The sequence below is a fragment of the Lacerta agilis genome, chromosome 7 (genome assembly GCF_009819535.1).
Source record: "Lacerta agilis isolate rLacAgi1 chromosome 7, rLacAgi1.pri, whole genome shotgun sequence".
In the NCBI taxonomy this organism is placed as follows: Eukaryota; Metazoa; Chordata; class Lepidosauria; order Squamata; family Lacertidae; genus Lacerta; species Lacerta agilis.
The window spans coordinates 71,827,091-71,850,192 of record NC_046318.1 but is presented as its reverse complement, the minus strand read 5'-3'; the positions used below and the strand labels follow the sequence as shown (position 1 = coordinate 71,850,192).

Here is a 23,102-nt window from a genome sequence, read left to right as displayed (position 1 = left end):
GGCCATAGATTGTTTAATCACCCAAAAGCCTGAGAGAAGAGGAATGTTTCTGCCTGGCACCTAAATATATGCAATGAACCAGGCAGAGGGCCTTCTCGGTAGTGGCGCCGGCCCTGTGGAAATAAACAACTATTTGACTTTTAGAAGACATCTGAAGGCAGCCCTGTTTAGGGAAGTTTTTAATGTTTGAAGTTTTGTTCTGTTGGGAGCCGCCCAGAGTGTCTGGGGAAACTATTATTATTATTAATGAAGGTGCCAGGCAAGCCTCCCTGGAGAGAGCAATCTACAAATGGGGAGCCACAGCAGAAAAGGCTAGTTCTCCTGTTGTCACCCTCTCATGAAGGGGGCACACGAAGAAGACCCTCAGATGATGATCACAGGCAGTCTTTGAGGTATTGTGGTCCTCGGCAATTTACGATAGATGCTAGAGACAGGCACACATATTTCTTTGTTGATTGTTAGGTTGACCTCTAATGAAGGTCAAGGTGGCAAACATGGTTCGCCTCCTCACAACCCAGTGAGAGGTTGAGTTGAGAGAGCTTCGTGGCTGAGCGGGGGCTTGAACCTGGTCTGTAAAGGTGAAGGGACCCCTAACCGTTAGGTCCAGTCACGGACGACTCTGGGGTTGCGGCGCTCATCTCGCTTTAGTGGCCGAGGGAGCCGGTGTACAGCTTCCGGGTCATGTGGCCAGCATGACTAAGCCGAACCAGAGCAGCGCACAGAAACACCGTTTACCTTTCCACCAGAGCGGTACCTATTTATCTACTTGCACTTTGTGCTTTCGAACTGCTAGGTTGGCAGGAGCTGGGACCGAACAACGGGAGCTCACCCCGTCGCGGGGATTCAAACCGCCGACCTTCTGATCTGCAAGCCCTAGGCTCTGTGGTTTAACCCACAGTGCCACCCGCATCCTGAACCTGGTCTACCAGGTCCTAGTCCACCATTATCTCACCAAGCAGTGCACACCTTGCCGGTGCATTGCAGGTACCAAGGTGTGTTTGAAACGGTTGTTAACACGTTGTAGGAAATGTCTCGTGTGGAGAGCAGTGTGTGTTTGCAGTGTGGCTTTTAGCAAAAAGAATAAACACCGCTTGGCTTTAAATCAAGTGTGGGTAAGCTCTTGTAAACACACGACAGAGCCGACATTTAGCAAGGAGTCTTCAGCAATATGTAACAGGGGAAGCAATGATGGCCTTTTGATATGAGAATTAGGGAAATTTTCAGCTGCATCAATAGGAGTATAGCGTCTAGATCAAGGGAAGTAATAGTACCACTGTATTCTGCTCTGGTCAGACCTCACCTGGAATACTGTGTCCAGTTCTGGGCACCACAGTTCAAGAAGAATACTGACAAGCTGGAACGTGTCCAGAAGCGGGCAACCAAAATGGTCAAAGGTCTGGAAACAATGCCTTATGAGGAACGGCTTAGGGAGCTGGGTATGTTTAGCCTGGAGAAGAGAAGGTTAAGGGGTGATATGATAGCCATGTTCAAATATATAAAAGGATGTCATATAGAGGAGGGTGAAAGGTTGTTTTCTGCTGCTCCAGAGAAGTGGACACGGGGCAATGGATTTAAACTACAAGAAAGAAGATTCCACCTAAACATTAGGAAGAACTTCCTGACAGTGAGAGCTGTTTGGCAGTGGAATTTGCTGCCAAGGAGTGTGGTGGAGTCTTCTTCTTTGGAGGTCTTTAAGCAGAGGCTCGACAGCCATCTTTCAGGAATGCTTTGATGGTGTTTCCTGCTTGGCAGGGGGTTGGACTGGATGGCCCTTGTGGTCTCTTCCAACTCTATGATTCTATGATTCTATGAAATGTTTGCAACACTCTATGTTCATTTGCTGGAGGGTATGAGAAAGTTGTAGGTGTTACAAGAAAGAAGATTCCGACTAAACATACAGAAAAACTTTACAATCCGGAGATTGTAGACTCTCCTTCCTTGGAGGTTTTTAAGCAGAGGTCAGATGGCCATCTGTCATGGATGCTTCGGCTGAGATTCCTGCCTTGTAGGAATGACTAGATGACTTTTTGGGGTCCCTTCCAACTCTACAATTCTATGAATAAAAAGTGTGTGAGATTGCAATCAAATGCACAATATCTTCAACGGGGCTTACTCCAAGACTTACCTCTGAGAAAACACGCTTTTGGGTTGCAAACTTTAAAAAACGTTTGTTGTATTGTAATTATTATCAAAGTTGTAGCGCAAGAGGTTTTTCTCCCTGCAGTTTGGCCAGGATAGACACACACACACATTTGGTCTCTCTCTCTCTCTCTCAACCCATATATTAGTGAGAAGAATAAAATGAATATGGGCTTATTGGCTACAGGAACATAAGAAAATCCGTGCGTTGCCAGAAGAGACCACATGAAAGAGAGAGAAAGAGAGGGAGAGGGAGAGTGTGTGTCACTCTGTGTGTGTGTGTGTGTTTGGGGAGCGGGGGGGGGGGGGCTGGGGAATCGAGAAGGAGGATGCCTTCAGCTCCTTGCACTGGAGAGCTGCGATTTGTGCGTGGAACATGATGAAATCTCCCCCTGGACAAATCACATCGAGGCTGTCAGCCTCTCCAGGTGGGATTAGCTGGAGCTAATAGACTGAGCAAACAGAGTCCTGCGCTCAGTTTTAAAGAAAAAGAGAACCCACTGTGGAGGCTTTTCAAGAATCCTCTTGAGCATGGCTAAGAAAAACGGGCTCCAGTTACATCAGGTAGGAGCGGGTTTTCTTTAAGGAGGAGTAAAGCGACGTCTGTCTCTCTCTCTCGAGGGTGCCGGTGGGAGACCTTGCGCAAAAAGAAACGCACTCAGGGAAGTCACCGAGATGGTTAATATTCTGAAGTTTCCAGGCTCGGTCAGCTTGCTTTTCCAGCAGTAGGAATTGTGGGCAAAGGGGAAATATGTTGAAACTGCTGGTTTATTCTATTTTCATTGTAAATGTATTCTTTAAAAAGACAAAAACAGATTGGCTCCTGGCTGGTTTATTAACTCCAGCGCTCTCTCTCTCTCTCTCTCTCGCCTTGTTACCAGGTAATATCCTTCTTCACTTTAGCTGTTGGGGTGAACGTGTGCATTGGATTTACGGCCAATAGAGTCCGGAGATCTGGCGAAGGGGAAGAGTTTCCATTTCCAGGTACAATGATGATTTAATTTGCCTGTTTTGCAACGCCTTGATGTATCGGGGTGCGGGTGGGGGGGGGGGGTGGAGGAGCAAATGGCTCCAAAATGTAGTTTTCCTGTGTCCCCCCCCCACCACTCCCGTTCTGGATTATAGCAAAGGTTATGTGAAAAAGCCTGAGTCTGTTGACATTCTTGCTTATAGGTAACCTATTCAATTCTCTCTCTGCGTCTGTGACATAGAGAAAGAGAGAGAGAGAGAATGAGACCATATTTAATTATGGTCTGGGGTGATATAGGGTTTTGTGTGTGTGTGTGTGGTTACATGGAACAATGCATCCTGTCACTTACAAAAAAAAATATTATATACATACAGCGACTGCAACAGAAAATAAAAGTTAATAGGGGTGGGCTATTTAAAGATATGCGCTGTCTACCCCCTCTGGCGCTGCAATTCTTGTTTGATCGGGACCAGTTTGTGTTTACTGATGGAAAGAGATTTCCTATTATCAGCTAATCACGCTGACTTCTGAACTAGCAGAGGAAATTTTGGGAGGCCAGGGGTGGGGGAGAGGAAGGGGGGCCGAGGAAAACAGGTGCTGCACGAAACAGATGTTCTCTAATGTTTAGGTTTTCATTTAAAGTTGCATGGTGTTACGTTTCAAGAGGGATAAAAAAAATGGAGGTATGTTGGGACCTCAACCGTGTTGGGATGCACGCTATACATATTTCAGATGTGGAAAATGGGGGGAGTGGGTTTGCTTTGCCTTATCTGTGCTGTGACTACTGCAGCCATGTGCAGGTTTACTTGGAAGTAGGACCTGGTGTATACAATGAGGCTTATTCCCAGGTAACTGTGCATAGGATCACATTCTACATACCCTCCAGCAAATGAAAATGGGGTGTTTGTAAGCACTTCCCTAAATCTCATAGAATTGCAGCGTTGGAAGGGACCCCGAGGATCATCTAGTCCAACCCCATGCAATGTAGGAGTATGTAGCTTTCCTATACGGGGATCGAATCTGCACTATCTTGGCACTATCTTGATCATTGCCCTCCCCTATTGCATATTGCTGGGATGTGGGTGGCGCTGTGGGTTAAACCACAGAGCCTAGGGCTTGCTGATCAGAAGGTGGGCGGTTCGAATCCCCACGATGGGGTGAGCTCCCGTTGCTTGGTCCCAGCTCCTGCCAACCTAGCAGTTCGAAAGCACGTCAAAAGTGCAAGTAGATAAATAGGTACTGCTCCGGCGGGAAGGTAAACGGCGTTTCCGTGCGGTGCTCTGGTTTCGCCAGAAGCGGCTTAGTCATGCTGGCCACATGACCCGGAAGCTGTACGCCAGCTCCCTCGGCCAGTAACGCAAGATGAGCGCCGCAACCCCAGAGTCGGACATGACTGGTCAGGGGTCAGGGGTCCCTTTACCTTTACCTTTATTGCATATTGCTAATGGCTCATTGCTGGATATTGAATACTCTGCATTTCCAGTAGCCTGTCCACACTGATTTAAAAGGGTGTTTGCTCTTTTAGCTAAAAGCTGTACCGAGCTGGCTTCTAGCATGGCAATCAAATAGAATCTCCATGGTTAAAAGCAGCATACCGCTGAATATCGTTTTTGCTAGGGAAAACATGAGGCAGGGAGGGCTGTTGCCTTAAGGACTGGGTCAGACCAAGGACCTGTCAAACTTTTTATCTTGTTTCTAATGGTGGCTAGCCAGATGTCACTGGGGAACCCTCTGTCATCCCCTTTTGTCTGACCCCAGCAGCTGGTATTTGGAGGTACCTGGAAGCTTATGCTTATCAGCTTCTGAGAAGCTTTTGTTGACCACTGTTAGAAGCTCAGCCTACGTTTTCCTCCTTGTTCTGCAAAGTAGATTTCAGACCTTTATGCCCACATGGCTCAGTCAGTACAGCGTGAGACTCTTAATCTCAGGGTTGTGGGTTTGAGTCTCACATTGGGCAAAAAACAACAACACAAAACCCTGCATTGCAGGGGGTTTGGACCAGATGACCCTCACGGTCCCTTCCAATTCTACATTTCTAAGGTTCTAAGATTACATATATATTCTGCCCTTCCTTCAAGGAGCCCAAGGTGGCATTCGTTGTTCTCCTCCCCATTTTATCCTTGCAGCAATCCTGTGAGATGTACAGTAGGCTGAGAGATGAGCTTCATAACTGAATGGGGATTTAAATTCTGGTCTCTTGGTTGTGAGACCAGCTCTCAACACACAGTATCTCATTCTAGTCCCATGTTTCCATCCTTTCAGATCTGCAGTTCTCCTGTTCTTAAGCAGTGTTTTTCAGAACTGTTGACTCCATACTGCTGTCACTTTTCTGCAACACATTAAACTCATAGCTTTAACTTTTGAGTATATTACCTGAAAGCAGGGCCGTCTTAAGCTTATCTGGCGCTGTGGTGCAAGGAGCCCTCTGGTGCCCCCCCACCCCACCCCACCCCCATGTTTCCCTCTGGGTGGGCAGCAGCTGGAGGGCGGCTCCTCCGGTGGGGTGGAGGCTCTGGGCACAGTGCGGCATAGCATGGCAGAAGAAGAAGAAGAAGAAGAGTTTGGATTTGATATCCCGCTTTTCACTACCCGAAGGAGTCTCAAAGCGGCTAACATTCTCCTTTCCCTTCCTCCCACACAACAAACACTCTGTGAGGTGAGCGGGGCTGAGAGACTTCAGAGAAGTGTGACTAGCCCAAGGTCACCCAGCAGCTGTGGAGGAGTGGAGACGCGAACCCGGTTCCCCAGATAACGAGTCTACCGCTCTTAACTATTACACCACACTAGTTCCCATCTTGCCGGGAGGCAGAGGTGGGTGAGGGCGGTGAGCTGATGCCGGGAGGCGCCACGTCCAGCCTCCACCTCTTCCCTGGTGCCCTCCAGAACTTGGCGCCGTGGTGCCATGCAACACTAGCATCTATGGCTAAGACGCCTTTGCCTGAAAGTGACTTTAAAGTTTCAGAGAATTCACTGTTATTTAGAGTGGCGAGTGTTAATAATTAGAGAAGTTGAAGATGGATTGTTTCATGCATAAAAAAGTTTTGTGGGGGAACTTCTGGCTGTCAACTACCAATGTGATTAAAAACGTCTATAGTGCCCTTAGATCTGAAATGTCCCCTTGTGGACCTTTCTGGTGGACACAAACATGCCCTCGTTTCGGCTGCAGCATCCTCTCTTGTTTTTTAAACTACCCCAGGCCTGTTTGCATTTGAGAAACAGAAACTGCAGCCAAATTGCTGTTTATATCGCAGTGCTGTGTAAGTGTAGGTTTGTGCACTGCCCTTGCCAAAGTTGTTCCTAACGTATCAAAGTAATGGAAGCAGGATGTAGAAAACCCGAGATCAGAAAGCCTTGTGTTCCAGCGTCATAAACGGGAGAACTGAACGATGGTCTGTGAAAAGGAGGGCGTGCTGTTCTGCTGGATGACTTGCGTCTAACTGGTAACAAATGCTCTGATCAAAGGAGCCTTCTTCAGGCTCTGATAAGCACATATGATTCCTATTATTAGTAATGGAAGTTGCAGATGTGAGGCAGAGAGCCTCTTATAGACGGCAAGTTGGACGTTTGTGGCGAGAGGCCTCTTGCACCTCTGCTGAGTTGGCTTGTGCACATTTAAGTGCTTAACATCTCCTTTGACCAAATTCTGCTGTCTGGTCCATCTGTTTTCTAAGCTAACATGGAAAATGTTTTCTCCAGCTGTCGCAGAAGATAGCCTGCACCGACCGTCCTTGCAGGTGCTGGATACAGTGCTTGCAAAAGAAAACAACAACCACACAAAAAAACAATACCCAAGCATATGGCCAGAGTTATTAATACAGCCCAGCTGACACTGGAAGGTTACTGCTTTCTGGATGCTAACCACCTTTCGTAAAGGGGCTTTTAAATATTACCCCCGGCTGCATTTTGCTACTCTCTTTTGCTATCAAAGTCTGAGCTGTGTGAAATGTGTGCTGAAAGGTTGTGGAGCTCGACTGCGGCAGCTTGGCATGGCTTGCAATGTACCTTGAGCAGTTTCGTTGACTTGCACATGTTGTGGGTGAGATTTTCAAGTTTCTCATTTGTCTGTAACATTTACTGGTAAAGAACAGCCTTTTTGACTCTCTCCCTTTAAAGCCACTCATTTAGATATAGGCATTATATTGGCTTGTTAAACCTACATTTTCATGGCCAGCAGATGAGCAGTTTTATTGTGGTTAGCGCACCTCGAAACATATTCTTAAGTACTGGGAAGTTTTAAACTCCAAAGTGAACCTGGATCTTCGTTTCTCTCCTGCGTGCTTTGGAGCAAAATAGTAATCTCTCCTGCTTGAAAGTATGTGCCTTACTGGCGCTGCATTATTATCAGTATGCAGATTATAATGCCATGCATCATGACCTTACCTGTCTTTTTTACTGCATTTTTGCAGATAGGAAACTGCTGATCTATATGTTTGTGAAACCAGCCGTAGTTTTGCCCTTGACTTTTCCCTCTGTGGTGATACAGGAGACTGTAATATTCAGCAGTATTCGTACTGTGGATGTTTGATGCATAGCAGTTGGTTTCTTGCGCCCTAGTCCTGTAAGGTAAACCGATATTACACAATCGTCCTAGGTGGGAGAATGAGACCAAGCAATGCTATTTAAAGCTTATGTAGCTACTGTATATAGTCAGCTCCTTGGGCCCATCTAGCCTCGTATTTTGTCTTTGCTGACTGCCTGCAGCTCTCCAAGGTCTTGGGAGCAGGCATTTCCCAGCCCTCCCCTTTAAACTGGAGATTGAACCAGGACCCCCTGCTCACAGAGCCCATACTCTGCTACTTTGTCAGTAAAAAGCAAGTAAAGGTAAAGGGACCCCTGACCATTAGGTCCAGTCATGGATGACTCTGGGGTTGTGCCGCTCATCTCGCATTACTGGCCGAGGGAGCCGGCGTACAGCTTCCGGGTCATGTGGCCAGCATGACTAAGCCACCTCTGGCGAACCAGAGCAGCACACGGAAACGCCATTTACCTTCCCGCTGGAGTGGTACCTATTTATCTACTTGCACTTTGATGTGCTTTTGAACTGCAAGGTGGGCAGGAGCTGGGACCGAGCAATGGGAGCTCACCCTGTTGTGGGGATTCGAACCGCCGACCTTCTGATCGACAAGCCCTAGGCCCTGTGGTTTAACCCACAGTGCCACCCGCGTACTTAATAACAGCAAGTAGCTGTTATTAAAAGGAGTGATTCTTACTGTTTCGGCCCCTTCCCTACCATAAAACCAAGGAGGCATTATTAAAAGGATTGATTTGTATCGTTAAACCACTTCGCATTGCCACAGATGAGACTTGCAGGAGTGGGGCTTGGGTTTTTTTCTGCCTGCAGAATATTGCCATTTAGCAGTCTAGATCTTGCAGAATCTTTTGGCCCACCTAAAGCCCAGAATCCTTGGTATAGACCATTGCATGCACTTGACAACTTGAGGTGTTAAGAATGTTCGCTATGAATGAATAACACTTTTCTTTTACCGAACCCATGTCTGTTGGACTCAGTTCATATGTTACCTTCATGGCTGCTGCCGCTGCCACAAACCCTACTCCCTTACAGAAGTAGTAGGGTATTTTGACGTTTTGATCATGAGGGCATAACCTGCATTGCATAGGTGCTTTGCAAGCCAGTGGCTTCCCAACACTGGAATTGCTACATCCTTGGGAAGAACCCACAAGATCACAACATGCACACAGTATCAGTTGGCATGATAAGGCAGCTGTGGGAGAGCAGCTCTGTGGCAGGCATCTCATTGCAAAGGTAATTCCAGGATGAAATCCTAGGCCAGGCTGCCTAATGGGAGCCTTAACCCTCCACCACCCCACCACCCATTTTTCTTCCCCCTGCCCCTGGAATGGTGCCGTACCATAATGCATAACTGGTGAACGACACTTGGGTTGGCAGGTCACAGTTTAAGACCATGCCAGCAAACATTAACATTTTTAAAAGTTCAAAAGGGGCATGAGCAAAACTGGATACTTTTCCTCCCGTGGCATTGCACTTTTCATGGTACATCCACATAGCAAACACTGGGAACCTAGTGGGAGCTGGGAACAACTGCTTTTTTAAATCCTTTTCCGAGTGGATGCGCAGCTGTCCGATGTGTCGTCCACACAATATTTCTGACATGGAAAATGTTAGAAACCATTCTTCACGCGTAGCTAGTTTGTGCGAGTGTCACAAGCAACAAGGCTGTCGCTTATGTGAAATGCAATAACGCTTGCTGAGTTTTGCTTCCTAAAATAAACAATTGTGCATGGATTTTAACAGAGCCACCCCCCCCCCCAAGCCAAGGGTGTTTGAGGTGTTCTTAGCTGTAAAATCAGGCTGGCTTGGTTCCAAGTGCAAAGACCTCTGCTGTGCAAGGTTTGCCAGTAAGCCAAATGAAATGGATAAATGAAACCATTGAGCAAATCCTTGAAAGACAGCGAAATGGCACACCGTGTCATCGCCTCGCGAAATGTCACACTGTAATTTGGCCGGAGGTGATGCAAGGGAGACTGAAATTCAGAGGGTAACCTAAGGAATCCAGCGATCCACTTCCATTTTGGTCCTGGTGCTGGTTTTGTCTAATGTGGTACCATCCGGATTAGAGAAGGTAATGCTAAGGCCTTAGCGAATGATTTCTGGAAAACTGGTAGGATGCTTGCTAGGGAATATGTAACAAAAGTTGTTGGATTATACGCTACATAAACCCAGTAGCTGCGGGATCCTCAGATCATTTTTGGAAAGCAAATTTAGCCCAAAGGACAACTGCGCAACTGTGCCTTTAGATCATGTTAGTGACACTGTTTTGGCTAGGGCTGATGAGTTGTTGTCCAAAATGTCGGGGAGGTGCATGTTACCCACCCCTGTGCAGGACAGCCTGAAAGTAAAGAGCAAAGTTTCTTAGCCAGCACATGGTATAAATGAGTTAGATTCCCTATTCCCTATTCATTTTATTCATGGCAAGGCAAGAATGACTTCAGCTGAATGCTTCTGCTCTTGGTTTAACTTGACTGACGCTTTTGCTGTAATACCCAATTTTCACTGCTTTATGCTATGACCCATTTAACATGCTCCTTCCTTGTCTCCAACTCACATTGCCCATCATCTCCCTCCCTGTCCCTCACACCACCACTGAAACTTGCTACAAGCAGCCAAGGTTGGTTTTGCTGTGCTGTAAACTTGCATCCTCAAATGGGACGTGGGTGACGCTGTGGGTTAAACCACAGAGCCTAGGGCTTGCTGATCAGAAGGTTGGCGGTTTGAATCCCCGCGACGGGGTGAGCTCCCATTGCTCGGTCTCAGCTGCTGCCAACCTAGCAGTTTGAAAGCACGTTAAAGTGCAAGTAGATAAATAGGTACTGCTCCAGCGGGAAGGTAAACGGCATTTCCGTGTGGTGCTCTGGTTCACCAGAAGTGGCTTAGTCATGCTGGCCACATGACCTGGAAGCTGTATGCCGGCTCTCTCAGCCAGTAATGCGAGATGAGCGCCGCAACCCTGGAGTCGGACACGACTTTACCTAATGGTCAGGGGTCCCTTTACCTTTACCTTTAAACTTGCATCCTATCTTTCTCATACAGAGATGGTCCATGTGACTAGCTGGCCAAGACTTCTAGAGGTCACGGGTTCGAGCTTTGACGCCTTCCAGGACCTTGCCTGTTCTCCTGTCTACACCTAGGTCCCCATCTCCATGCTATTCTCGCCTTCCATTCTTCCTGTCTCGGCAAAATAATTCTCAGGTCTTTGACAGTTTGTTTTATGTCCAGTATCTGGAGTTTCCAATTACCATAAGTTTGGTGAAACTGTGGGGGTTTCAGTGCAAAACTTGGATTTTTGGTTTGGCACAGAATACATACAGCTTTGATTCATTGCAGGTTAATCCAGGATAAGAAAATGTGACTGGAGAACATACCAGCTCTTAGATTGTTTGACGAGACTTAAACGGTCTCTTTTCTCCTCTCTTTTATTGGGCAGTGCAGTGGGCCTGTTAGCTCAGATTGGCAGTGAGTAGTTAACTTTAGCCAGCTACTGGTCGCTTGACTCATGGTGTCCTCTTTCTCTTTTTTGCCCCCAACACAGTCTTATCCGATTCCTCTTGGACCAGTCCTTCTGGATCCTGCAAAAACAGGTGCTTTGAACTTGACGAGGCAGAGCCTCCAGGTTGCCGCTGCGACAACTTGTGCAAGAGCTACTTCAGTTGTTGTGCAGACTTTGACGAACTATGTTTAAAGACAGGTAGGAGAGCTCTTGAGTGCCTGCTTTGTACAAATTGCTACTGCTGATGAGAGTTTATCGTGGTCTTTTCTACCTCTCCATGTGCGCTGACATGCTTTTAAGACCACTCAAATGCATGGTCGTGGATCCTTCGCCATAACAGTTTGGGAAATTTAACCTGAGTTTCCTCAGAAATAGGACCCGGAGTGCTAACGGTGGGAGGTAGATCTCCATACCTTTTTATGTCTGGGAAAAGATTCCCAGCACTAAAACCAAAACACTTGACAACACACGCTTAGCATCCTGAAGGAAAGGGTTACTCTCCATTACCTCCAGCCTCTAACCACAATCTTGCATCCCAGCCCATGTCTTCCGACCTGCTTTCAGTTAGGCTCCTACCCAAAGAGTCAGAAAAGCACCTGTCTGTAATCTGAAGTGGTACAGTTGAGGTACAGATTCAGCACCTCGGTGAGAGCTAAACCATTGCCTCTGGCCATGCCTCCCAGATCTGAGCACCTTTTAACGCAGTGGGAAATGCAGCTTACTGAAGTCTTAGGACTCATTTTGGCTACTATTTCATATGGGCATGATCCAGAGGCTCTCCCTAGATTTCAGTGGGGGGAAGAATTAAGCATGTGTCGCCTTTAAGCCTCTCCTGTTGAAGGCCCTTGAAGTTGCTTGGCTTGTGTCCTTGTTTGGCATTCAGCGCATACCGATCCACTTGACCTTACACTCCGGTTGCAGTATTGGTTCATAATCACTTAATAACCAACTTGTAGTAAGACAGTGTTGTGTGTGTGTGGTTGTGTGTGTGTGTTTAAGAATCTCATGCAAGCAGAATATAAGCCATCTCTTCCATCTTTTTTTTCTTTTGCGTGTTTTCTTGGAGTTATGCCACAACACAGCTTGGATTGTACATGAACAGAGGGAAATTCACAGAAGGAAAATTGCCCCATTTTCCTTCGCACCCCCTTCATAACCAACCAACCAACCAACCAAACAAACCAAACACACCCTCTTTGGAGGAAAAGGTGGCTACCTCCTGAACAATCATGAATGGGGCATAGGCAGAGGGGAGAGGAGGTGAAACTGTCCAAAGCTTGGAAGTTTGGGGCAATTCTTCTTCACTCCATCCCACATGTTGAGGAAGGGAGCCTTGACATGGACATAATGCTAAACTACAATCCAGCATTGCAAGAACAAGTCAAAGTGAGCACCATTCCTGCACAGTCACCCCTCCTGTGGCATAATCACCAGGTGGAATTCAGAAGGATTTGCTTCTGTTTTAGACCACCGTGTAATCTTAACTATGGTTAGTGGAAACAAGCCAAATTCCAGCCCATAAAACTGGTTTGTTGTCACTAACCATAGCAGGAGGGCCAGCTTGGCCTTGCAACCGTGGGTGCCCAGGGCCATGGGTGTCATGCAGTGTGCAAGGCCCTGGTGCCAAAATTTGTGGGTGCTCGGCCCCTTCATGGGGAATTTGGTGGATGCTCGGGGCCCCGGGGCCCCAGGGAGCTGGCACGTATGAACCATAGTTTAATCATAGATTAACCAGAGTTTAGATTTAGCTGAAGCTTCCCATCTCTTTGTATGGATGTGCTAGAGAAGGGAGGGAAAGGTATGTGAGTCCATGGCTAGCCTGGGCTCATTTGTAACACTAAACTATGGTTTGATGTTGTAGCCAGATGCAGCCAGTGTACATAATACACCCAGCTACTCAATAGAACTACTCAAACATGTCCTTATGAAAGAAAAAAGTGCAAGTATGTTATGCTTTACAGTCTTTACTCCATTGCTTCTTCTAACACAACATTTTATAGATTGGAGGAAGTGTCGGTCTTCTCAGTGAGCATGGCTGAGCTGGGATTGAAATAGCTCTCTCAAAGTTCTGAGTCTCTGGACACTATACATACATATTTAAACTGGTTCAACAGTGAGCACTTCTGTGGGGGTGGGTAGCATGTATCTTTTGAGGGAGAAGGCCATGGCATTTAAGCTGGAATAAAGACAACAGCAACGTAGTGTAGATATCTCCTATGTCCTAGACCCTGCTACCTTTTGAACGCAACTAAAGCATCAGTGGCTAAACTTGGACCCTCCAGACATTGTTGGACTACTGCCACTCCAGGTTTAAAATGAAAACACCCAACAAGGTGAAAATTGCTGTGAAATTGTTTTGCCCCAAAGGTGTGGGGGCACATGTGCATAGCTGTCTTTAAGAAACCACGGTCTTCATGTTTTTTGTTTTTGTGATAATGCTAGCTGGAGGCTGGGAATGTACGAAAGAGCGTTGCGGAGAGACGAGGAATGAAGATAATGCCTGTCACTGTTCTGAAGACTGCTTATCCAGAGGGGACTGTTGTACTAACTACCAAGTTGTTTGTAAAGGTACTTGTTTTCGTTCTTCTATCTGCAAAAGAAACCCAAGCATTCCGGATCATACTCCTCCTAAAGATGTTTTGGAAGGGAGATGCGAGTCACATAGTCCAAGCTGACTGGTGCTTCATTCATTCTGCAGTGCTTCCCCTAAGTTAGTGCACTGCTATCTGGAGAGGCTATAGTGGGAGAAAACTTCTGGGACATTTTTGGTGTTACTAGCTATGGGTTTCAGCAGGAAGTTACAGAACATGCACCAATTGGAAACGAAGCAATACCACCACCCCAAAACATTTGCAGGCACAAATAATATTGAGAGTGGTTTTTTTTAAAACCCCAATTAAAGACATCACTTCGTAGATGTGTGCCCATGTAGAAACTAGTTGACAAGTTCTTATTTTTTTTCACGAGACGGTTCAGATATTTTGTACTTAGTGACAGAATAACAACAACAGTGATAGTCATGCCTCCTGTCTGTTTCCCTGTGAACAACCAATAGCAAAAGGTTTATATGACTTGATGACCTGTTCGTTGAGAATCCATCCTGGTTTGTTTGCAGGGAGGTTAGATGATGGGTATGCAGAAAATGCTACCCAGCAGTTTCCGGGGCATTTCCCCACCACTTTCCATCTTGCAAAAAAAAAACACTTTATTGCTCCAAACACACTTTAATTGCACAACCTGAATTTGCTGGGGTGTGATTGAATCTCATCTGAAAATAGCAACAGAGGGGCATTGTTTATATATGCTTCCAGCCGTACTAGTCAGGCAGAGTATATTGTTGTTAAAGATGCTGATGAAATTTTAACTGTTAAAAAGGAAAAAAAAGGCCTTGGATTGTGAAACGGTGAATTAATTCTTTTTCAGGATTTTGTCACCATGAGGTTAGGCATCCAAGGCTGCAGTGAGCACACACTGGACAATGAGCATGCAGCCAGAAAGAAGTGATGAGTTGTAGCACACACACAGTTTGGCAAACCTGCACCCTACACACCTGTATACAATGAAAGATTCTAAGATTGGCTGTGATCATTGAATGCAAACATGGCAGTGCAGCTGCAATCCGATGTGCTCTTTACTCGAGAACAAGCCCTGGTGATCGTTAGGACTGACACTTGCAGAAACATATAGGATCTGGTTGCATGCTGTCACCTTTGTTGTAAATGGAGCCTCCAGCTGTATAGGTTGTGTACAAAATGGTTTTTTTATCATCATCCCTCTTTAGGAGAGACTCACTGGGTTGCGGATGAATGTGAGGATACACGGACACCGGAATGCCCAGCAAAGTAAGCACTTTGTTTTATGTACTTACTTTTATCACGTGTAGGAGATCCATTAAGTGTCGGCTGCCACTGGTGGTCAGATCAACTAAGCGGTTCGTTTTTGTGTCCTGTTGTGAAAACTGAGGCTTGTTGCAAGCATCTAAAGAAAGGAGAACCAACATACTGTATACATTTTCTGGACGATATCCAGTTGCGGCAGCCCATTTGCAGAACAGCTATTCTGCTAGTGAGAGCACTTATTTATGATTATATATAATAGCCAAATCAAATGGATGTCTTTCGCTTGTAAAACGCATTGTTCAGCCCATAGTGCAGCAGCTACTATTATACTCTGTGTCAATTTAGCTTTGTGCTGCTACTGCTTGCGCAACAGCACCGACTCTCGCACAACATGGTGCTAACATTGCATTGGATCTATTTCCATACCTTTACATCAAAATCTTCTTCTTCTTGTTGTTGTTCTTCTTGGCGATCACTCATAGCCAAGTAAGATTGTCTTCCATGAACACAGTTTTAACAGTGAGTCCGTAAGTGACTGTGGAGGCCAATTCTGGATCCACACGTCCTTCCACAGTGGGGACATAGGTTTTCTGGCAGGAGTTGATCATGGTGAAGGTTTGCCAAGTGTGCCTTCCTCTTAGCATGTTTCTTCCTTTCATCCTGAGTTTGAGTGTCTTCAAAGCCCATGACACCTTTGGTAAAGGCTGTAGTCCAATTGGAGCGCTCGCAGGCCAGTGCTTCCCAATTGTCAGTGTTTATACTACATTTTTAAATTTTGCCTTGGGAGAGTCTTTAAACCTCTTTTGTTGACCACCAGCATTACGCTTTCCATTTTTAAGATGCAATGATGAAAGCATCTACCAAAGATAATGATCCCAGTTAACCTATAGCAGATGGAGAGGCAACAGAGACTCAGCTTTTAATAGTCATGTTTTTAATAACCAATTTTAAAACTGTGTATTACTCAATATTACTATAATAAATAGAAATCTAACTTACGAATTGAACTGTACTATTTTTCTGCTGGTCTTTGACCGTATTAAAGTTTTACTTACTTCCATTTTTAAGTTCAGAATAGAGTATAGTAGTTGTTTTGGAAGACAATAATCAGGCATCCGCACAACATGACCAGTCCAACGAAGTTGATGTTGAAGAATCATTGCTTCAACACTGGTGATCTTTGCTTCTTCCAGTACACTGGCATTAGTTTGCCTGTCTTCCCAGGAGATATGTAAAAATATCAAAATATAGGGTTGTATTCAACTAAGTCCTACTTGAAGTAGACCCTCTGAAATTACTGTTTTGCACTGTAAAACTGCCCTGTGATCTTCAGGCGAAGGGCAGTATCTAAATTTAATAAATAAAAATAATGAACCTAAGTCCTGTTTATTAACCTCAATGGTTTGGTTCTGAGTAGGACCAGCAGTGAATACTACCCATATATTATAAACTTATAACAACACCATTTTCTGATGGCAATGGGACTATGTTTCCCTTTGGATTTTTAACAAAAGATAACTTATCTGCATGGAAACACAAAGGTAACAAATAAAATTTAAAAAATACTTATAAGGTGATGCCTAATTTATTTATATAACTCAAATGAGTGAAGGGCATGTGTGCCTGGGATTTTTGGCTCTGCAGAGGCATAAAAGTTGTCCTAGGTCACTTCGACACCAGGTGAAGTTGTCCTGAAACCACAGAGAAGAGGCTTTCTTTCCCAATTTGTTTTGCCACATCTTTACTCCAGCTTTTAAGTTCATTGGTAATATGCTTTGCCTCCCACAGTTTCGTTCGCCCCCCCTTGATAATCTTTTCGGTCGATGGCTTCCGTGCATCGTACATGAAGAAAGGCGACAAAGTGATGCGCAACATTGAAAAACTAAGTAAGTGCGTGTGCTTTATTGGGACAAAAACCCCTTTTTGTCTTTGGCTCTTCCTAAACTGCAATTTAAAATGTACTTAGTAAACTCCACTGAACAGAGATAAGCATGTACAGGATTGCACCGTTAGTGCAGCGAAATACCATGTTTCATGATTGACTTTAATGGCATCTGCTGTAAGTAAACATCACCACACCGATCTATATTAAAACCACACCACAAACTTCATTTTCAGGGTCCTGTGGGACACATGCTCCATATATGAGGCCAGTCTACCCTACAAAAACCTTCCCTAACTTGTATACCCTGGCGACGGTAAGTTTTGCTGCTGGTTTTATGAGTATACAGTATAGGAAACCTCCTGCTTTTCTGTAGATATCAAATGAGTAGTGGTTGGTGATGAAGAAAGCCTCTGAGATATGATGTTGTTGTCCTGCTTTGATGTGGGGAAGGGAATGGTCACCGAGCCTAAGGGCAAATTTGCATATACCTGTGTCATGTGAAAAAGGACATGGTAGGGCTCAAACAACATGCACGATTATGCGTCCAGGAAGACTCAGGTGAGAAGCTGGCATTTAACCTGTTGAGCTTTGTGAGAGTATAAAAAACTTTTGACCTGAGCTATCCTCCCCTCTAACAGGCATTTGACCATCCGTATTTGCTAGCCAGTGTGGTGTAGTGGTTAAGAGCGGTAGACTCGTAATCTGGGGAACCGGGTTCGTGTCTCCGCTCCTCCACATGCAGCTGCTGGGTGACCTTGGGCTAGTCACACTTCTCTGAAGTCTCTCAGCCCTACTCACCTCACAGAGTGTTTGTTGTGGGGGAGGAAGGGAAAGGAGAATGTTAGCCGCTTTGAGACCCCTTCGGGTAGTGATAAAGTGGGATATCAAATCCAAACTCCTCCTCCTCCTCCTCTTCTTCTTCTTCTTCTTCTTCTTCTTCTTCTTCTTCTTCTTTCAGTTTGGAAGTGAATTGGGTTCATGCCCTTCTACATACTTGGACTCACTGGTACCCACCATAGGTGTTGCTAAGTTTAAAAAGAGAAATTCTCACACACACACACACACACACACACACTGAAAAAAACGACACTCCAGCTCTCTGTCAACTTCCAGGATCTGTTCGATTTCAGTCCTTCGGATCACTGAGAGTAAAGAGATTAGAGTAACTAATCTTATTGTCTGGAGAAGGAACTTCAGGAATCACCTTGGACTCTGAACCAAAACTCCACTCTTTGCTCCATTTTGGGGGTGGGGAGGCAAGACCAGGCTACTTCTCAACTACAGCTATGCTTAAATGTTGGGTAGAGTTTGCTTTGAGCAGCAGGCTGTCTTCCATACTAGGGAAGAGGAGGTGTAAAATGGGGTCTGGAGGAACTGGGTTCTGAAAAATTGTGAGTCTGGAAATGGAAGTCTACGGATGAGCCATGGATTGTTAAAGGCGCCCATTTCTTTTAAAGAGGAGCAATGAAATTGGGGGAGCATAATAGTTAATTGTGTTCTGGAGGTAAGATTATGGCTGTGGAAGAGGCATGCCATGAGGTTAAACTTCCCTCTAAAGCACTCTTGTTCAGGATTCACAGCTCGCCCCACTCCTTTGCACATTACTCTTTTGCACATGGGGGGAAAGGGTTGGAGGGATCCATTGCCAGCTTCAAACAGTATTACAAGACTTCCATTCTAGACTGGCTGAAAGTCAGTTAGTGATTAGGGATACACCTGGCAATATTGTATATAACTAGATTTGGAATTTGTTAGGGCAGCAATCAAGTAACCATTAACTGCATTATCTCTCCCGCTCTTTCTTAACTCTTGGGCCATGTCCTGATTCCTGTGTTGCTTACACTGGTGTATACCCATATAATCAGTGATGGGGAAAGCACTAGTGTTGGGGAAACCCAACAGAAAAGAGCTTTACATTCTCTGCCTTGCTTGGGAGGCAAGGCCCTCTTGGCGTGCCAGCTCTAGAAGGCTAGGGATGCTCGCACTGGGCTATCCAAGTATGCACATTTTTGCATAAATGTGTCATCCCCAGAACATAACCCCCATGTGATTGTACTGTGTTGCACAAGATTAGTCAGCAGGTTAGCATAGCGAGATGGAGGCCTTAACTAGGAGGGCAAGTTTTTAGCACTTCAGCAAAAATAAAAAATAAAAATAAAAAATAGAAGTCCTCCCACGCACTATGATTTCCACTGAAACTGCTATTTTTTCCCGTTATAAGATCATTTGTTGTTTAGTCGCTCAGTCATGTCCGACTCTTCGTGACCCCATGGACCAGAGCACGCCAGCCACTCCTGTCTTCCACTGCCTCCCGCAGTTTGGTCAGACTCACGTTGGTAGCTTTGAGAACACTGTCCAACCATCCTCTGTCGTCCTCTTCTCCTCTTTCCCAGCATCAGGGTCTTTTCCAGGGGGTCTTCTCTTCTCATGAGGTGGCCAAAGTATTGGAGCCTCAGCTGTCCTTCCAGTGAGCACTCAGGGCTGATTTCCTTCAGAATGGATAGGTTTGATCTTCTTGCAGTCCATGGGACTCTCAAGAGTCTCCTCCAGCACCATAATTCAAAAGCATCAATTCTTGACTAGTTAATAATCTGTTTTATTTTTCAACATTTCCAACACAAAGGGCCTCTATCCTGAATCCCATGGAATCATTGGCAATTCGATGTACGATCCTGTATTTGATGCTGCATTCAGCCTCCGAGGCCGAGAAAAATTCAATCACAGGTGGTGGGGAGGTCAGCCGGTAAGTTTCTGTTTTGTTTGCCTTAGCGAAAGGGAGTCAATAAAAATAACGAACTTTTTCTGTGGTATTAAATCTTCTGGCTTTTATGTTGGCATGAGTGGGGCCAGCGATGTCAAAAATTAGTCATGGCTCAGCTCCACTGGGAGTCGGGGATAATGTCATTTTTTCCTATTGGTTTTGAGTGAGACTTTGTCACGGCTAACTTCTAGCCGGATCAGGGTTGCTGGATTGGTTATGCAGAAAAGCTTATTAAGGGAAGTCCGTGCTGAAAATTGGTTCTGATACTGCTAAATATAGCTTTAGCAAAAGACCGGGATGCCCATCATAATGGTACTCTGGAGTATTGGTTTAAAATTTGGTTTAAATTCTCTTTAATTGTTTTTAGAAATATAGTGTGTTACTATAGCTATAAAATGCAGTCCGTCCGTCCCCATTCATTTTAACATTTAACAATAGAACTTGGACAGAAGCAGCTGGTTACAACCCTTCTATTGCCAATTCCACTTGGCAACGCCAAGAGTGTTATGGGTCAAAAGCTTTTTGAGTAATGTAAGACAACACCATGGCAGTATCCTGCTCATGTAAACATAGCCTTATTAGGAACATCAGAAAGGTGTTTTATACTTTTCAAAAAGTGAAAGCAAATGCAAGGGACCCATTCACCAGGGGAGATTGATCCATGGTTCTTGTTAGTACAGTGTCCAAAAGGAACATGGTGCTCCTGCAGAAAATAAGGCCAAAGGAAGCATTTTTCTTGTGCAGTGTTCCCAGAGATGACATTGAGCTCCTATTGAGCCTCTGGTTGCTCCCATGGCCCAGCCCTACTGTTAGGCAAAAGTCAGGCAGAAGATGAGATTCATCCGCCGTTCCGATTAGCTTCCGTATGTGGGATGGGGGAGTCATTATATCCTTGTCCTTCGGCAGCAAGATACTGGCTGTGGCTGGAGGTGCTGTGTTTTTTGCCAGACTCAAAGAGGGGTCCCTAAGATGCTTTGAAGCTGAACCTTCTAACTTAGAATTGCAAGCTGGGGTTTAACCGGGCAGCAACTGCTAATGGGTAGATCACGGAGGATAAACGGTTGATGATAGTCTCAACCATTGTGTGCAGCCCAGTGCCACACCTCTGTCTAGGTTTCCCTAAAATTTTGTTCCTCTATGTTTTTCATCCCTGTGTAGGTGGCATGCAGGTATTAAGGGCTGTACAGTGTTTCACGCAGATAGACCAAGCCTGAAGATCTCTTGCAGAGTCTGGTCACATGATCAGGGCCGGTGCTAGGGTTTTTTGCACCCTAGGCGACATCACCTTCTGGCACCCCCCCCCGGCCAATCCCTAGCACCAGCCCGGCGGAGAAGCCTGATTTTGGGCTGCTCACCCTTCCCCCGCCACTCTGCCGCTGGTGGAGGGGGCAGAGAAGCCCGATTTCGGGCTGCTCCCCCTCCCTGTCATTCTGCCGCTGGCAGAGGGGGCGGAGAAGCCCGATTTCGGGCTGCTCGCCCCTCCCCGCCACTCTGCCGCTGGCGGAGCGGCACCGGGCGGGGGGTAGGCTGGCCAGCGCCCCCTCCACTTTGGCACCCTAGGCAACTGCCTAGTTCGCCTAAATGGACGCGCCGGCCCTGCACATGATAATTCAGAACATGAGATGGTGTAGAGCTTTCCTGTGGTGGTCCTCAGCCTGTGTGGTGATCTTAACTTGTGCCCAGCGATGAAAATGTCACTTCACAACCTGTGTTAAAAACTGAATTCTTTGCATGACAGTGAATGCTCACATATGCAACCAGCTTGCTGTTGTGAGGCTGGGAGCTGACATTGTATTTCAGATGTTCGGTGTGTGTGTGTGTGTGTGTGTGTGTGTGTATGTATGTGACTCATACCCGTGACTTCAGAGATTGAAATTTACAGCATCCGGGAAAAGGCACCAGATTGCAGAATCAGGATTTTAGCCCTGTTCTCCTTTTATTTTTTCAGTTATTAAATAACCGTGACACTGATTCTCTAACCTATTAATCAAAGAAACTATTCAGATTTCTGCTGCTAGCCTGGTTGGATGCAAATACTCAAAATTCTAATTTGTAGAACTGGAAGCCAATGTTTGGGGCTGAGGGTTGTGGAAGGTTTTATGACATTTTGTTTTAATAAATGTACCGCCGTGTAGCCGACGGTCTGCAGCTCTTTGTAATCGCCTTATATTTTCCTAATTAGATATGGATTACTGCTGCCAAGCAAGGGGTGAGAGCTGGTACATTCTTTTGGTCTACGTAAGTACACCCGCACAAGACAGAATTGGTAACATAACCGCAATAAACAAGAACTGGGAAGCAAATGCCACAGAAATCGACAGGTCTTAATTTCCATGGAATGATAGAATCGGGCTGAAAAATTTCCCTGGCTTCATCTCTTGAGAGCTTTCAATTCAGGCAACATCTGTTTTCCAATTTGCCCACCACTGATACGTGTGATGAAGTTTTTTTGGAAAAGCATTGTATAAGTAACTGTTAACTAAGAACTAAGATGTAGGCAAAACAAAATAGAAAATTCTTTCCAGTAGCACCTTAGAGACCAACTGAGTTTGTTCTTGGTCAAAACAAAATCAAAAATTCTTTCCAGTAGCACCTTAGAGACCAACTGAGTTTGTTCCTGGTATGAGCTTTCGTGTGCATGCACACTTCTTCAGAGGATGTAGACAATACACTATAAAGATAAAGTAAAAAATGAAGTGAGGAGGAGATAAAGTAAAAAATGAAGTGAGGAGGGGAAAGCAATCTGCGTGGCCTTCCAGATGTTGCACTGCAGCGGTTAGGCATTATGGACATTGTAGCCTGCCATATCTGGGAAAACCTGCTGCCTACCCCTGCTTTACACCATTGACACTCCAGAAGTTGCTGGTAAACTGGATTAGATGGTGGAGGCTCTATCTGTGGGACTAAACCCATCCGCGATAAGCCCAAAAGTTATTGTGCTTTTCCTTAGCAACTTGGTGTACAGCATAGCATTAAAGTGGGATGAAAGGAACCTGTTGAAATTGCCCCTGGGTCAGAACACATAGAAAAGTCACATTTGTTGTTTTAACATTAACAGCAAAAGTCTGTTTCTAGCCTAATGTTTCCTAGGTGGTTTTAACAGAGGCAGGGGAGCCTGGGGCCCTCCAGGCATTACTGAGCTACAACTGCCTTCAGCCCTGACCACTGGTCATGCTGGCTAAGACTGATGGGAATTGGGAGTCCCAGCAACATCTGGAGAGCTGCAGGTTCCCCATCTGCATGGCCCAAGCGCACAAGGTGCACTGCTGGCTAGTGGGGATGTGGCAATGTAAATAAGACACAGGAGATCATTGGATGGGTTAAATTAGGCTGTGACATTATTGATGACAGATGTAAGCCAGTTTGGCATAAGGCATTGTTAAGCATCTGCCCTCAACCGGCCTGCCTTCTGGTGGCACCCAGGGTGAGTTGGACTTGGCATGGTGGCCACCGCTTGGCATGGGTCAAGTGGGGCATTCCT

At 45.7% G+C, this 23,102-nt stretch overlaps 1 protein-coding gene across 4 annotated transcripts in view; it reads left to right on the top strand.

Moving 5' to 3' along the window:
• The window catches only part of ENPP2 (ectonucleotide pyrophosphatase/phosphodiesterase 2), a 90,533-nt gene that overhangs the window by 24,270 nt on the left and 43,161 nt on the right, over positions 1–23,102 (top strand). The window contains exons 1-9 of one of the 4 annotated variants that reach the window (XM_033155786.1): positions 2,487–2,703; positions 3,021–3,123; positions 11,179–11,334; positions 13,579–13,704; positions 14,918–14,978; positions 16,764–16,861; positions 17,094–17,173; positions 19,484–19,603; positions 21,804–21,859. In XM_033155786.1, coding sequence (XP_033011677.1) covers positions 2,671–2,703; positions 3,021–3,123; positions 11,179–11,334; positions 13,579–13,704; positions 14,918–14,978; positions 16,764–16,861; positions 17,094–17,173; positions 19,484–19,603; positions 21,804–21,859 — 833 coding nt within the window. In that variant the 5' untranslated portion in view covers positions 2,487–2,670. Of the gene's footprint in view, positions 1–2,485; positions 2,704–3,020; positions 3,124–11,178; positions 11,335–13,578; positions 13,705–14,917; positions 14,979–16,763; positions 16,862–17,093; positions 17,174–19,483; positions 19,604–21,803; positions 21,860–23,102 lie in introns of those variants that run through there. The other 3 variants (XM_033155788.1, XM_033155787.1, XM_033155789.1) reach the window with 3 other exon arrangements.